The following is a 17,005-nucleotide window of genomic DNA, read 5'->3' on the forward strand; positions in this document are numbered from 1 at the left end:
GGGCTCTGTTATACGAATGAGAAGCAAGTCATTGGGCCTGGGTACTTTTGACAGACTGTACCTACGTGACAATCGCTGCCCCGCCCGTGCTGGAGCAGCGCAGTTGCGAAGAGAGGAGAGCATCGCAAGCACGGGCAGCGATCGCCACGTCGTATGTAGTTGTCACGTGGTGTCACAAGACGGCGGCCTCCTCTACTAAAGCAGGGGATGCTACATTGACATGACTGCGTCAGGAATTTTGTCTTGAGCTGCACTCAAAAAATGGCTGGCGTTATGGCATTTCTAAGCATGAAATATTGCGCGAAAGCACAGTTTTTCTGCAGTTGGACACCTCCGCCACGTACCTGAGAGCATGATTGAGGTGTCCACTCACCCAGGAAGCCAGTTATGCGAGTCCTCAGCTTTTATGCGAAGCATACTAAAATAGCCCAACCCAGCTCCTCGAGCGCGGCGGTGTCGTTACCATTGACCTTTCGTGACCTCCATGTCATACCATGTGATGCGTGACGTCACAGCAGATGAAAAACGGGGGCCCAACTCGCGCCGTCGCGCGAGGCGTCGTGACCAAGGATGGCCACGTGGTGCGTGACGTCACAGCAGATGAGAAACGGGGGCCCAGCTCGCGCCGTCGCGCGAGGCGTCGCGACAAAGGAGGACCACGTGATGCGTGACGTAACGACATAGGAGAAACGGGGCCCCAGCTCGCGCCGTCGCGCGAGGCGTCGCGACCAATGTGTTTCCTGCTTCTGCCGATAGGTGCGCTGTAGTGAACACGTGATGCTGGAGCGGCGGTACACAAGGGGGTGCGCCCGCCTCTGGTAGGCGTACACGGGATAGAGATGCCTCCTGGAGACAGGGCTGCTCGTTGGAATGAGAAGCAAAAGTTGCGGCGTGCTACAGAGACTGATGAAGAGCGTGAAGAATGTCTAGCCAAGCGGCGTGCTCGATATGCAACTGGCCGCCGCGGTGGCTCAGTGGCTATGGTGCTCGGCTGCTGGCCCGAAAGACGCGGGTTCGATCCCGGCCGCGGCGGCTGTATTTCTTTGGAGGAGAAATTCGAGGTCCATGTACTGTGCGATGTCAGTGCACGTTAAAGAACCCCAGGTGGTCGAAATTTCCGGAGCCCTCCACTACGGCGTCTCTCATAGCCTTAGTCGCTTTGGGACGTTAAACCCCATAAACCAAACCAAACCGATATGCAACTCGGCGACAATATGCTTCGCATCTGACTAGGCTTAACCTAAGCTAATCCTCAGTCATTTTTAAATCATCATGCCAATTTACCCAATGTTCATCGGCGGCCTATGCTCCAGTGCCGCGTTTCTACAGCAGTGTTGTCAACGCCAGTGCGTATTGCTGTAGTGCCGTGTTTCGGCCACAACGTTGTCCACGCCAACTCATGCAGCGCGCACCTTTGTGTATCTGCCGCCACATAGCTCAAAGCGGGGATGTTAGTCTGATAGTAGTATTATAGTTGATGAAGAATACGATGTGCAGTGCACTCCACTAGTGTGTGTTCCAGTTTAACACGAGGCGTATTCAGCTGCGGCAATAGCTTAGTGCTGTCGCGCAGTGGCCAGCAAAGCTGATCTTTTCGCGCCACAGCGGGCTCGATTACCTGTCGCGGATATTTATTTGACCAATATTTATTTAACTTGGCCCAAAGCAACAAACATCGCAAGCACAGGAACGTCGCAAGATCTTGCTCGGGGTTTACCTATCGGAATAATGTTTAGCACTAATAATTTGAAGATAATGACGATGCCTGCAAGTTTAGAGCAGAGTCGGACTCCCTCCTTTGGGACATTTTACTGACCTTAGGAATGACGCTCCCCTCCAGTTCTAGATGCTTCTCTATTGGGGCGTATTTGTTGTAAACATGTGCGGAAGGAGTGAAGCCTGCCATAAGCAGCTCGAATTGAACGTGGTACACTATCGGAGCAACGAAACCGTTTTAATGAAAATGCACCAAAGCAAATACGTTTTTACCAGAACCTGCACTTTAGCTCAGGATTCATGAAAGTCCCGACTGGACAATGGAAGGCGTCTGCGAACTCTGGCATATTCATCAAAGGCACCACACAGCGAGCCCAGTTCGGGGAGTACATCACAGTGGGGTCGCGTTCGCGAGGTGGGACAGTAGGGTCGCACATCTTGACGCAGTGTCCGATGAAGAACAGCTGACGATCCGTGAAGCCCGCTAAGTTTATAGTGGTGCTGGTGACCTTGCGCGCATTGGCGGTCTCATGTCGCGAGGCCGCCGCTTTCCCTGTCAGGTTCGAGAAGGCGTCGAAGGCAGCCCGCGTCCCCATGACGTCCGTCAGGTCTTCGGAATCGAGCCTCGGGTCAAGGACGAGCGCACGTTTCCTGAGCGCCTGGACGCAGCGTAATAGACGGGCGTTGTACGATTGAAGGATTTCTTGCGTCGCGCAATACTGCGATTGTATATGCTAATTGGTGGCTATTCGTGGCTCCTCCTATCCCTCTAATATGTGAAATGAGGCTAAAGCGTAAAAAATTAAACAAATATTCAGAAAAATTATTTCAGAAGAAACATCTAAGCATCAAGAGAAACCACACACTAGCTGCACAAGTATAGCTTTTATCTAGAACAGGCCTCACTACCGAGGATTCTTTCCCTGCCATAGAGTTTCTTACTATTACCTAGAGGGAAAGCTGGCAGCCTGTCTATGGGAGTTTGCATGGAGACCCCTCGAGACGCTTCAGCCACCATGGGCGCTCAAAGCATCATGGGGCGGTGAGCTACTTGTTGCCGAACTGCAACTTTTGGCCAAAAAATAATGCAACAATAAGCGCTATTCGATAATCAAGAATGTTCTAACATTCAATATTCTGTCTGTAAATTGCAACAAACGAGCAGAAAAGCATCTAAGTGCAAAGTTCGCCTAAAATAAGGCATGGCTAGCTCTCCTATTGGCCCACTGATGAACACTACAAAAACTAATATTTCGTAATTAACAGGCGCACTTTTAAAAGTAAATATGTTTTCAAAAAAATGTTGTTGCTTAAACACTATAAGAGGTTTTTAATGGCATTTCATAAAAGTAAAACCTTTTATTGGCGTCGTGTGTCGTCGCGTTTTCACTACTATGGGTTTTGCACACTGCGTTCGCGCGAAAGTCGTCTGAGCACACACGAACAGCGTTTTCGGAATGAAACGTCTTAGTAGTGCCACTCCGTGCTCCCCAAAAACTACTACTGTCTCGCAACAAGTAGCTCACCGCACCATGATGCTTTGAGCGTCCATGGTGGCTGAAGTGCAGCGCCGCCAGCTTTCCCTCTAGGTAATAGTAAGAAACTCTATGTTCCCTGCACCGGGTGCACTGTGTGCTTAGCCCAGGAAGTCGAAGCCGACGTTCACCGCCCGCTGGGTGACTGACCAGCACTGAAATTGACGAGGAATAGGCCCCTGGCAGAAAAGGGTCTCTCACGGGACAGTGGTGTGCCCTATTCTGCTTGGACGCAGTTCCCGCGTCATCAATCTCTTCTAAACTTGATTACATCTGAAAATCTGTTTGCAATCACATAATCATTTCCTTTTATGCACTGGTATAATAATAGGAACGCAATTATAAGCAGCCCGACACTATCACAGAAAGAGGAATGTCACCGCGGTGGCTTTGTGGTTATGGCGCGCGGCTGCTGACCCGAAAGACGCGGGTTCGATCCCGGCCGCGTCGGTCGAATTTCTACGGAGGAGAAATTCCAGGGGAGCGTGTGCTGCGCGATGTCAGTGCACGCTAAAGAACCCCAGGTGGTCGAAATTTCCGGGGCTGTTCACTGCGGCGTAGTCTGAGTCGCTTTGGGACGTTAAACCCCCCTAAACCAAACTATGAAACAAACAAAGAGCAACAGGCTGCTGTTTGGTGTGACTGCCTACCTCTCGATGCATGGTCCGGAGACACCAGGTCTGTTCGACGTACTTGTCCGTGGCCTGCTGCGGCCACCAGTCGTTTGACGCGCCTGTGTCATCCACGCTTCTGCCGGCCACGTCGAAGGCATGCATTATTTCGTGACCAATTATCTGCGTCGTGGATGGAAATGAAAGCAGCGATATACTGTTTCGTTCTGTACACCACGTCACGCTGTCTATAGATAGCATTGTGAATAGCGGTAGGAGTATATATATATATATAGAGAGCCAAATATGGTGATCTGTTCAGGAGAGACGAAAAGAGAGCAGATTGGGTTAGGGAACGAAAGGAACTTAATGATATTCTAACGGAAATTAATAGCAGAATATGGACACGGGCAGTGCGGTGAAATTAGGCAGTAGATTACAAGGAAAGGTGAACCTAGCAGAGTGCACATAGTCAGATAATCTGATCAGCTCAGGAGGCTTGCGGAGATAAAATGGCCGCAGCCGGAGTAGGACAAGGCAAAGTGGAGATCCGTGGCCGAGACATTCGTCGCATGTTGAATGCACCTGAGCTGGTGATTATGATACGCTCATCAAGAACCTATCCAAAGCTCACATCGGATGGGTTTTCTTTCTACTTCACCCGTCCTTTTTATTCAACCTTTTTGTGAGCTGGTCGCCTGGTATCGAATCGCCAGAAACGAATTAAGTGACTTGTTGAGCACGCATGCATGAATTCTTCAATGGACGAAAGTGACTCGGTTTCATAAGTTGCACCTGTCCAATGCCACCGTAGTTGAATCCGGCAGGTGCCCCGTGATAGTAGAGCACGGGCTGCAGAAGTCCACCGGCCATATTGACGATGTTGGTCGAGTAGCTGTGCATTGCGTTCACGGACCCCAGTGGGAAGAGAATCTGGTCCTGGTGCCGCATTTGGACGCGCCGCACGAACCGGCTCGCATTCAACCAGGACAGCAAGAAACTGCTGCCTGCGTCGGATACACGACCTTCCTTTTTTTATGCAACTCGTGAACGGTAATTTTCAATCAATCAATCAATCAATCAATCAATCAATCAATCAATCAATCAATCAATCAATCAATCAATCAATCAATCAATCAATCATGCGATTAAGCAGAATACCAATCATGCGATTAAGCAGAATATCAATCAATCGGTATTCAAATAACTAAATATTTAAACAATAAATCAATGAATTATTCGATCTGTCAATGAATCAACCCTTCAAAAAATAAATAAGTCAATAAAACAACCAGTCAACCATGAACCAATCACCAATTCAATGAATGAATGACTCAACCAATCCGTCAATCTATCAACAGAAATTAGCTGGTCCACCAGTTCTAGCGGTGAACTAAGTTTCAGGGTTCCACTTTTATGCTCTCTGCACAGTGAATGAATGAACGATTCAGTCCATCGAATTACGTCATCGATGCCGTCGATAGCTGCTTTCTCAAGCTCCACTATATAAAACAACTCATCCTATTAAAAAGCCTAATTCTGGCAATATAAAGTTGGAGCACTGGGAAAATTTTTTACACGCTCCGATCGCATTTGGGTACTTTACAACTCAGGCGACTTTCTCAGCTGCGACCTTGTGAAAGAACTCGCTCATTCAAATCGCCTCCATTTGTCCGTCTTGCGCACAAATTGACGTGAACCAAAACACCAATGCCCGCACAGGGGCAGTAATCATTCTGGAGGCAGCGTTGTGCAAACCTTCTACGGCGACATCTGGCATCTCTGCGTAGAACTGCTCAAGTGCAGCCAGGCTCGTCAGGTTGAAAGGGAACGCGATGGAGAGTTTCATGGCTTCGGCCTTCCTGCTGGCGACTTTTGCCGAAGCGGTCGGGAACCAGCTGGATGATCCCACGGTGGTTGCGATAGTTTGTTGCACAAGGAAGCCCATGTATGTCACCTCTCGTAGCACGTCGGGCGTTATCACTGTAATTAGTGGGGGAAAAAAAGAAACAGCGCAGTTTAATGAAAAAAAATCACCATAATTTAATGTGGTAAAAAGGGCATTTTAAAGCAACAAAAAACAAGCTTCAACAAGTTCCGGTGCAGTGCGCATTCTGCCAAAAGACCATGAACAGGCATCGTTAGGCCTAGAAAACAGAAGAACACTGAAGTTCTGTACGCTTGTTGAAAAGGGCCGGCTACATCCAAATAATGAGGCTTGCTTCGTAGGCGAAGTCCCAACGGGATCGTTTAGCCTAAAGTAGGGCAAAGTGCAATAAGGGAGTATTTACTCATTGACATCCACCCGAGCGCAGCCATACGGCTGCAAAGGAAAGCTATACAGCTTTCTCAGAAACTTCGTAGTTAAAGAAAAATTCGTCCTGGTCCAAGGTTCGAACCCGGGACCACCGCTTCACCGGAGCAGTCGCTCTACCAATTGATCTAACCAGCACGGCAAGCTTATGGTACGGCTAGAGCGAATTGATCAATAACTCGAACTGGGAACTGTGTTGGTCAAATGTTTAGGGGAATCCCCTAAGGAGGAGTAGATTTGTAATAAGGGAGTATTTACTCGTTGACATTCACCCAAGCGCAGCCATAGGGCTACAAAGGAAAGCTATACAGCTTTCTCAGAAACTTCGCAGTTACAGAAAAATTCGCTCTGGTCCGGGGTTGGAACCCGGGACCACCGGGACCACTTCGAGTTATTGATCAATTCGCTCTCGCCCTGCCATGAGCTTGCCGTCCCGGTTAGCTCATTTGGTAAAGCGACTGCTCCAGTGAAGCGGTGGTCCTGGGTTCGAACCCCGGACCAGGACGAATTTTTATTGAACTGCGACGTTTCTGAAGAAGCTGTATAGCTTTCCTTTGTAGCCGTATGGCTGCGCTCTGGTGGATGTCAATGAGTAAATACTCCCTTATTACAAATCTACTTCACCTTGGGGGATTCCCCTAAACATTTGACCAACTAGGGCAAAGTGCCATTACTATTCAGATAAAATTTTAAACTAACTCACGGAATGTTTACTGTGCCGACATGCTCGCTCCTTTTCTATCGCGGGCAATGGACGCAAAGAGAGCGCTAACGCCTGTTCGCTTGGTTCTAAACGTTCTCAGAGGACCTTCAGCGATGCATGGGCAGACTGCCTTCTTCGCAGGAGGCTTGGGGTACTCTGTCGTGCTCTTGCGTTGCCGTTGCACAGAGCATATGCTGCTATTCTTTCTAACGCTCAGACTGAGAATGCGAAAGGCATTCTGAAGCATTTTTAATGCGAAGCAAGACTCTCCACGTTGTGGCATTGTTCCTGGCCGCCCAACGCAACAGTGAGCCATGGCATTTAAAGAAAAAGGGGACACAGAACCAAGGACTTTAACTCGCTGCTTCGTTGTCAGAATTCGGATGCATTAAGGTTGTGTCACGGTGCATAAGTCATTAGTGAGCTAAGTGCTGAAGACCCGCAGCAGTGTTTTCGCTTTTTTGTTTGCCCTCGTGCCAGGCCCTAGTTCTCTCCACGCAACACACTGCGAATGCGTTTTCTAATGAGCTTGCGTGAGACGAGCTGCTAATAAGCGCACAAAACAAGCGCGGCAAAATTTTGCATGATTTTATGAAAAAGGAACGCGCGCTTATAAGGGGCGCCAACGTTTCTCCGGTTTGGGCTCCAATCTGTGGGTCATATGACGCTACTGGCTTGTCGCTTGATGCTGTGGTTCAATGAGCTTTTAGCTGAAACATGAGCGTCGATTAATCTTTCTTCTTAAAAGCCGGGAGAAGAGCGAAAGTACCAAAAGTTGTGCGCGACAACATAGTGCTGTTGTATAGCTCTGTTGGATCAAATGGCGCTGTATTGATGCACAAGAAAACAAGAAGGTAGAAAACTAGCGAAAAATGACAGAGAAACAAGACATGTTGCTTTACGGGCGAGCTGTTGCATAGAGAAAAGAACAACTTTTCACACACGCCGTCAGAAATCATTAAGGTACGGCCGTACCACTTAGACGACACCAATAGTAGATAAAAACTTAGAAGCCTTTCTCTTTGGAACTGAACCGTAGCGTTGCAGCTTATTGATGTACTATTGCCTCTGGACACCTTTCGCACCATTAAAAAGGGCTGTACAGATGACACGAGGATTTCCCTGAAAAAATGCCAGACCGCGCTAAGATTTCGTTATGTTGTTCTGTGCTCACTGCCCGATACCGGTATGATTTGGAAATGCACTGGAACTTCGCTTACTTACAGAACTGAAGCTTCGAGCGTCCATTGCTGTTAGAACAAAGCTTTGAAACAAACCGCGTCACCCGACTGCACGCCGTAACAAAGTGAAAAGCAGCGTGTGCGCTGTTTGCATGAATCGACCACTCACTCCTGTAAATTACGTTGGACACAAGCGCCGCCTCGAGCAGGTAGCGTACGTCCTCGTAGCAGAGCTGGTGTGTCTCGGCCGGCGATATTTCGCGGGCGGCACCGTTGGCGTACGGCGCTAATTGGCGTAGTATGCTCCATGAGACTAGGAGCAGACTTTCGGTACGATTGAGCTCCTTGAGCATGAATACGGTCAGCCTCGCTCCCAGCGGCTCCAGCATCATCTGGTCTGTCATACGATAGATGCCGTGACTGTGCGACATGACCATGCTTTTCCATTGGTCTGAAAAACAACAAAAGGCAAACAATTTCGGAACAAACTGGGAAAAAAAAGAAAAGCTGAACAGGCAAAGGCGTTCTTGGCATGTGGGCACAAGGAAAACATGCTGCAGTCAGGCTTTCTTTAAATAAACGAAGGAGTGAATGAGCAAGCAAAAGATGTGGTGACTGACTGTTAGAAAGTGGGCTCATGCCACGCGATGAGGCAGATGAATAATGAGAAACTTGACTGTGGTGTCATCATCATCATCAGCCTGACTACGCGCACTGCAGGCTGAAGGTCTCTCCCAAATCTATCCAATTAACCCTGTCCTTTGCCAGCTGCGCCCATCGTATCCCCGCAAACTTCTTAATCTCATCCACCCACATAACTTTCTGCAGCCCCCTGCTACGTTTTCCTTCTCTTGGAATGCATTCTGTTACCATTAAGGAGCAGCGGTTATGTTCTCTTGGTATCTTGCAGTTATTTAGGGGCAGTGGCAGCTAAAGTAAAAACAAGCGAATACTTTTAAAACGGTGTTTTGTGTGTATGCCGTGCGGTCTTTCAAATAATTAGGTAGCTTACGGCTGTATGCTAATGAGCATGCGCGTGATTAGAGAGGCACTAATTAAAGGAGTAATGATTAAGCCAGTAGCAAACTGCATGCAAGTGAGGGGTGAGTGTATAAAAACGACTGTACGTTTGTGTCACGTGACATTGGTGTGTCATGTGATCTGGTAATATTCGCAGTGCGCCCGATCGGGTAATTACGTTTAAAGATGAAGTTTTTTTCTTGCCTCTCTATTTAAGCCAGTTACGTCAATACCACAAAGTACTCCATTTTTTTTCAGTTAGGAAGTGAATGGTGATATAGCAAGACTAAGGGATCCGGATCGAAAAAGAAATCGTCTTGACATACCACACTTTGCTTGGATAAATCGGCGGTGGCGCCGACAGCTGTTTTTCAGAGTTCAACCTCTCTCAAAGTAGATATTTTTTTCATTGGAAGGCGGTAATATATTGCTACAGGTCACTAAAATGTGTTCTCAATGTTCAGTTATTATTGAGCCTTGTTTTGAAGAAAATATTTTAAGACCAAGTTTTTTAAGCCTGCCAAACAAAGCGCAGTAGTGGATGGCGCACAAAAGGTTTAGGGCAGCACATTTTTCTTCTGAGAAGCTTTCGAAAGAATCGAAACAAAGTTCTGACGAATGCGACAAAGCGCACAGAGATTCCGCATGAAAACATTTCAACATTCCGCAATGAATCAGAAGAATTCGTCACATTCGATTACTTAACGCACAAGTTAAGGCCATATAACACACGAATTTTGGTGAACACGACTAAAACAGAAAAAACCAGTTCCGAACAAACCAAAGAGTGGTGTCTTGCCTTCACTTTTGCAGCTTCACAGTGCAATTACTAAGCTTGATTGAAAACAAGCGTGTAGTATGTCTCACCATGGGTGACTACGTTGTTGAGATATCTAGGCACGTCTTCCACCCGAATAAGATAGTGCGGTACCTCTTGCGTCTTCTTCGCCTTTTCCTGATCGTCGAGTAGGAAGTTTGCAACTGAAAAGAACGCATGGAGAACAACATGGCTAAGAATAATGTTGATAATCAAAACTTTTGTCATCGTGATTACCTCTGGCTTGAGAGCTGAATGGAAGTGTGTGAGTACGTATTCTTTCAAAACATTACCGCGGCTGACCGCGACTTCGAAACCGATATTTTGTTCAGGTAAAAATAACCTTCTGAATTCTTACAAGTTAACTCTTCCGCTTATAGTAATTTTAGACAATTCCAGTGTGTCTGATACAATGGCTTCCAGACGATGCATAGTGATTAGAAGGTTAGGGTCATGTCTGATGCGTATCTTCAAATCTACTGGGTGATCTTCAAGGTATACCACCGTTTTAGACACTATCAGACCCTATTTTGTGTGGCTGATAATTATCTAAAGGGAACTAACGGATACCGCTTTAATGTCGATTGCATTGAATAAGTACAATGTTCTGCTACAGCAAATTGTCATGCATCTAAGTTGTGGTAATGTAGGTGGTTTATCTGTACAAAAGAAAGGGAGCCACCACAAACGAGACCCACCAAAAACAGGAATGACAAAGCAAGCTCCACTCATCTGTTTCGCTTTTAAATGCAATCGAATATAAACGTGCACGGGTCATGTCCAATATGGCACGCAGTGTGCAATTAACGCTAAGCTCTTTTCAAGTGGTGACGACAAACGATAACGTACAGCCCCCGTCAAAAGTATACAGCCCAATGGGTTTGCTTACGGGGCCTGCAGCGTGCCCACTTATGCATCCTAAGCAACCGTAATCTCTCGAACCATAAATGGCTTCCAGCCCTCAATCCTGCCAAGCTTTGGACTGCTAGAGGTGCTAGGAAACCGCGCTAAACAGTTTAGAAGCGAACCCATTGGGCTGTATACTTTTGACGGGGACTGTACATCACTTATCATGTGGTATACAGCAAGAAGTTATATAATGTGTTATGTATAAGGCTTCTTTCGAAGACAGTCACGTAAAGACTGCATAGTCACTGTGGTTTTTTAGACACAGTCATCACTGGTTCGGTCGTCGTGAATGCGTACCGCTTCTACTGGTATTTACTTTCATAACATTCAGAAAATAATGTTTCGGAAGAAACGTGCGGACTGTAACGTTGCGACATCGTCGCCACTGACCTTTCGTTTCCGCGCTGGTGATGTTTGCTTTGAGTTTTCCAATGAAGGAGTCATCTTTGTTTGGAAAAAGGAAATTAAGGTTCTTTTCGACCAAGCTCTCGTAGGCTTTGTTTTTCACGAGTTCTTGGCGATCTCGGTACCACTCGCTCTCGACGCTACTAAACGCCATCTGAAAAAAAAAGAAAAGCTAAAAATGTTCCATTATTTCAAGCTTGTGAGTTTATCACTCTTGGTGCGTTTCTCAGCCTGTGTATTCATTCCTTTTTTTTCGTTGCATAAGCGACCATATGTTTGACTATTGGTACGTTTCCCAGCCTCTGTGTTAATTCCTCTTTTTTTGATATAAGCGGCGGCCAAACGTGTGACTGGTTTAGTTAGAATCAAATTTCCTCAGGTGAATTGATATTTGAAAAACTGAAAACTTCAAGGTTTTACTCCTTCCTGCTTGAGAAACAGCGACATCTATAGCATTCATGCCCCTCAGCCCATGCCCCCTTTCACGAGACCACGAAGGACACAGTACAGGAAGGTGACTAACAAGAAGGTCAATCTAGTCTACAGAACGGCTGCACCGTTTACTTCCACTTTCTTCCCCCAATGAGTGAGGTGTTCAGTACAAGCGCAGCTGGTACTCCGTGCTTACCTCGTGCGGGTAGTCGAGCCTGGACCCAGCTGCCTCGCTGATGGCCACTACGACAGGAAGGCCCCAGGACAGGCTCAGCTGCACCATCGAATCCAGCGGGTTGCGGGACAAGTGCAGACTTGCAGGTTTAAGGCCCAACCGGGCCAGAAAGTGTCGCAGGTGCGCTGACTCGGAGCGATTTTTTGAGTACAGCGACACGCAAGCCCTGTACATAGCAACGGCCTTCTCGAATGCAGTCTGGCCTCTCTCTGGGACAAAGGCCTTCGACATCATGGCTTGCACCTTGGAATTTATGGCTTCGCTCATCTATAGATGAACAAGAACAAAATGAAAGTGGACACAGTCAGACGCGTGGCCTGCGCCACCTAATATACAAAGACGTAAAAACGTTTATTAAATTGTTCAAAAGCGTCTGCCAGCGTTTCTCAGGTTGTTGTTTCTTATATATCTTCGAGATATCCTCAAAAGAAGTTGATATTTTCTTTGTTACACTGAAGATAAAAAGCTCCACCATTCTATTGGAAAAGGTAGTCTCGGACGTAAAAACTTTTATAAAGGGCTTCTTTCTCTATGAGCACGTTAGATTCCAAGAGAGAGAGTCAAACTTGAATTGGCTTACTGTACCACTGCCGTCAAGATTCCTTAGATGGATAACCTAAATATTGAACAATGAAAAAAAAATAGATAATTTGTGTGTGTTGAAGGCAGTCTCACAAGCTTGAAGACAGAAGAAGGCTTCCAAAGAAAGATGTCTACTTTAGTGTACTTATGCAGTACTTATGCAGTTAAGAGAATAAAGCTCTTCAGCGGCAATAGGGACACCAGCACTCGCTAGTCCGCGGAATAAGATTTACCATCTCGTCTCAGCTGTACTCTATTCAAAGACTAATGCAACTAACCAGGTCATTCGCATAGAATGTCGCGCGCACTCCTGAGTGCCATAATATGTGCATTCGCATAGCTCCCCTCTGACAGTTGATTCGAATAGCTGCTGCCTGGCAGACAACATAAATGTACGACGTGCACTGACATATTTCGTGCCTGGCAGAAAACTTACACGTGATGTGAGCATTCGCATGCTTCAGCGTGGCCGATAACTTACGCCTAAGACGTGCATTCGCACAGCCCCCGTATGGCAGGTAACTTACGTGCAAAACGTGCATTCGCAAAGTATTTGCCGGGCAGATAACGCACACCTAACTAGTTAAAATGGTGAAGCACATTGTTAAAGTTGCCTATAACTATCCTGCCTCAGAATATTTTTGACTCTTAGCTGATATGAGCTAGGTCATCTGGCATCGCGGTCATATCTGTAATCAATGCGATTTTAGAATTTCCCACCATTCGCCACTGGCTAAAGTTACGCCACTCCCTCGTCTTCAGCCAGTAGGGAAGACCGAACGCAGTGCATGGTTAACTTCCACCAATGGGGAGGCGCGGGGAATTAAAAAAATGGCAAGGAATCGGCGGCAGAATTGTTATATTATGCCGGCGCAGAACAGCAACCGGACACTTAGTGTGTTTTTTCATCAATATAGGTGTCGCTCATGAAGGCGTTGGATATTTTAAGCTGATCCGTAAAAGAATTCAGTTTCGTCGACATCGTGGGCGCACCACCACGGTAGTTATGGAGAAAATAAAGGGGGGGGGGGGGGGGGGGGGGTTAGTGTGGCTGGGAGACGCTCTCTGCGTTGCGGTAGCAGAAATTCTCGGCTACGAAGGCGTTTACGGCACTTCCTTCTCTGCAACCGAGTGGAGCGGCCACGGTTCCTCGTTGTATCTAAGAGGCAGTGCCATCTATCTAATGCATACTTTTGCGGTAGCATCACCCACGTCCGTAATAAGTGACCGTTCTTTATAACTGCGGCCGTTATAGGCGGACTCGAGTACAACTTCTTTGTACAAATTCTTTTAAATAAGTTTTTTCAACTATATTTCAGAATAGTGCATAATCGATGCGTCTTTCGGCTTTAAAGCCTTTTCGATTACAGGCAAGCTGCTATTCGCCATTAGGTGTGTGGTGGTGATAACCCCGCAACGACCGATAAAAAGGCGCTGAAACGCAAAGCGATCGGCTCAGCATTATAACCTTATACCACTTTCGGTATCAAAGCTTCTCAAACGCAATCACAGCCCAATAAGCCGTATTAGCGAAAATCGTAAACGAGAAAGTGTCCTGCTTCAGAATGCATTTTCTTTTTTCAAACCAGGCGGAACCTGCTGGTCTTACCAGGGCCATCCTTTCCTTCTCTAGTTTTGCTGAGCAGGTGTAGCTGAAGAAGTCGCGGCAAGGATCGGCCGATTTGTTGACGGTGGACAGCAGGAAGAGTCGAAGCTGCCGGCAGCCCTCGTTGTCACACTCCACTTGCTGCTCCAGTGTCCTGAACTCATCTGGCTTCTCGAGGACAGAAGAAGGTGTTACGGAGGTCCAGAAGAAAACGGTTGAGTCATGAAAGGTCTCTGAATAAATGCTTTCCACCGAGCAAAATATGTTATTAATGCAGGAGTACATTAAATTTAATTGCTCTATTTTCACCTCTCTGTTTTTCCGTCCGTTCGAACCGTCCGTTTGTCCTTCATACCAAGATAGAGAGAGAGAGAGAGAGAGAGAGAGAGAACTTTACTGTTTGACGTCTGGTCCGACCTCCCAAGGAAAGGGGATTACCCCAGCTCGCCCAGCACATCGCGGACGTACTATGCAAGGAATGGCAGTTGGCATAATTCCGGTCCCTGAGGTGGAGCAAGTCAGATCTCTCAGTCCTCGGGCCATGCGTCTTGGTGTAGATTTTAGGGTGTTCTGCTTAGCGACTTCCATGTGCGGGCCCTCCAAAAGGGTGTGCTTGTTGTTGGGATTTGCACTTCATACTACGAGAAATTAAGACACAAACGAAAGACATGGATTTTAGCGACATTCCGACCCAATCATTTTAGGTACTATAACTACCGTTAGTCAAACCAGTATGGTCATGGCCCCGTAGCCCTCCGAGGCCGTAATAGCGGACACGAGCAGACGGCACTGCCACTGCTTTGAACTTGCATGCAGGTTATAGAAGCTTAAGCAAACGGCACTTGCTCATGTAATAGTTAGCGTGCATGTAGCGAGACATGGACAACAGTAGCATTGCTAAAATCTGGCTCTAATTTCGTACGCAGCGAGGTGCAAGGGAGAAAGCAAATATTTATATAAAGGACACCATACAAGAGAAATTTTATCAGCTTATGAGTGCCCAATATCCTCACGGGATCACCAAAGGAGTGGCTTGTACAGAGTTTCAGCCTTTCATCCTTTTGGAACGTACAGCGCGTCTTCGTGGTGCGTTCTGTATTGTGTTAGAGTAGCATTCGTGGCATCCGTTGCAAGATCTCTTCGTGCTCGCAAGTGCTTGTAATGGTCACGTTTGTTCTCTTCGTGTGTGATAGATTTTGTATGTCTGGTTTTGTCGCCGCGTACTTGAAATGTGAATAAACATGCTTGCACCCGAGCTAGCATCCTCGCTTCTTGCGTCTTCCAGACTGACCTCACCTGGAACGTGTGACATTATTGTGTTATTAGAAACAAATGATTGCGCCGAGACACTGATAACAGGCAAGGATTCTAAGTTAATATGTTGTACACAGCAGGCCACCGCTGCTGCCACGTGGGTGCTAACAACTCACGTAAGAAAAGCGTGCAGATAAGTTTCGTTTTTGACAACCTTCCTTGTGTTTTTCATTGTATGAGCATGATGGCATGAGATCAAAACATTGAACAGCACGCACGTATTTCTGCAGTTGGATAATCTAGGCGCTGCACAATTTAGACCACAAATTCTGTAATAACAAAACCATTGTCTGGCTCATTAATAATAAAGGTCAAAAATGCCATCTCTACACCGAATGAACCTGAAGTGGTTGCCAATAAATAATTACACCCTTATTACAAAGAAGAAGCGAACAGTAGAACATATTTTGATGAAACTAGATGGTGTTTTAGGCAGTGCGATTATTCGTACTGCGTGTGCAACATATTCTACCGCGCCTCGGCTGTCGGCGCTCTTCCTTGGAAGGATATGGCGAGGCATGGGGAATTCCCTTCCACATAGACTCACCCGTGGTTGGAAGATGAAGAAGGCGAGGATGCCGACAGATGCGATCACTACCACGACGACGCCGGTCTCAAGTTGTCGCTCCTGCTTTTCGGACGCCGTGGACGAGGACGTGGTGTTACCCGGGTGGTTCGCGTCTCCTTCCTGTTAATTTAGGTTCAAGCAATGCAATCGGGACAAAAAGACAATGGTAAATTAAAAGGAGGGAACGTTAGGCGCTTGTTTCGCGTGATGTGGATGGAAAGTGGACTTACACAGCTATGGCTAAGCGCTGTGTTGAAAGTCTGACTATCGAAGGGGGGTCTCTAGTGATTCGAACACAGGTGGAGGGAGAAATAAAGTGGGAGAGAGAGAGAAAGCGGCTGGCAGCCTGTTTTACACAACGTTTTAGACAAAGAGGTGTAGTTGTAGTGTAGTAAAAACTGTATACATACATAATGAAAACAAACGAAATGTAATGCGAACTAGAAACAGCAGTAATCTTCTCTGGGAAGGGAAGAAGAGAAAGAAAGAAAAAACCTATTCTAAACGGCTTAGACCAGTTTTGGATATGGAGACGTTGGAAACTTTCTTTATTTGTGATTTTTTTTTTGGGGGGGGGGGGGGAGGACTTCGCTCTGTTTCCGATTGTTATTGGGTAGCCTTGGAGCTGAGTGCCCAGCTCTCAACTCACTCGTGGTGTGAGGTCAAGGGTTTCCAGCTTTCCTCCAACCTTCGTGTAGTGCTGTCGATTTTTTATTTTCCTTAGTCTATGTTTAGAAAAACGTGTTAATGGTTTCAGCGAAAAATCATGGTGAAATTTTCGAAACGATAGAGAAGAAATGTATCGACCACCCCTGAGAAGAATAACAACAAATGGTTGCTTGCATAGGATTCATGCAATGTCTACATTCTAGCACAGGGGGTCTCAGACTCCTTGTCAGTTCTGGTGAGGAGTTGAGAGGCCTCCATCCCTTGCACCCTCGACACCGCCCTGACTTTAAGCACCGACTAACCAACGTCACAATCTCAAATAACGGAACCACATTTGTACGCGGTCAAATAAAAGAGGAGATTCGTCTGATGTTTCTCCTATGAGGCG

At 46.8% G+C, this 17,005-nt stretch overlaps 1 protein-coding gene across 1 annotated transcript; it reads right to left on the bottom strand.

The window, feature by feature from the left end:
* Positions 1 to 1,985: 1,985 nt before the first annotated feature.
* On the bottom strand, positions 1,986 to 11,233 carry LOC149339496 (neprilysin-1-like). The gene is made up of 7 exons (XM_089550490.1): positions 11,197 to 11,233; positions 9,948 to 10,061; positions 8,230 to 8,511; positions 5,621 to 5,845; positions 4,658 to 4,869; positions 3,902 to 4,045; positions 1,986 to 2,375 (listed from the first exon to the last, which is right to left on the bottom strand). The coding sequence occupies exons 3-7, from the start codon at positions 8,495 to 8,497 to the stop codon at positions 1,986 to 1,988; spliced, it is 1,239 nt and encodes a 412-aa protein (XP_089406616.1). The 5' UTR covers positions 8,498 to 8,511; positions 9,948 to 10,061; positions 11,197 to 11,233.
* Between the last annotated feature and the right edge of the window lie 5,772 nt (positions 11,234 to 17,005).

Source organism: Amblyomma mixtum, chromosome 6 (genome assembly GCF_055824585.1).
Source record: "Amblyomma mixtum isolate Tamu chromosome 6, ASM5582458v1, whole genome shotgun sequence".
NCBI lineage: Eukaryota > Metazoa > Arthropoda > Arachnida > Ixodida > Ixodidae > Amblyomma > Amblyomma mixtum.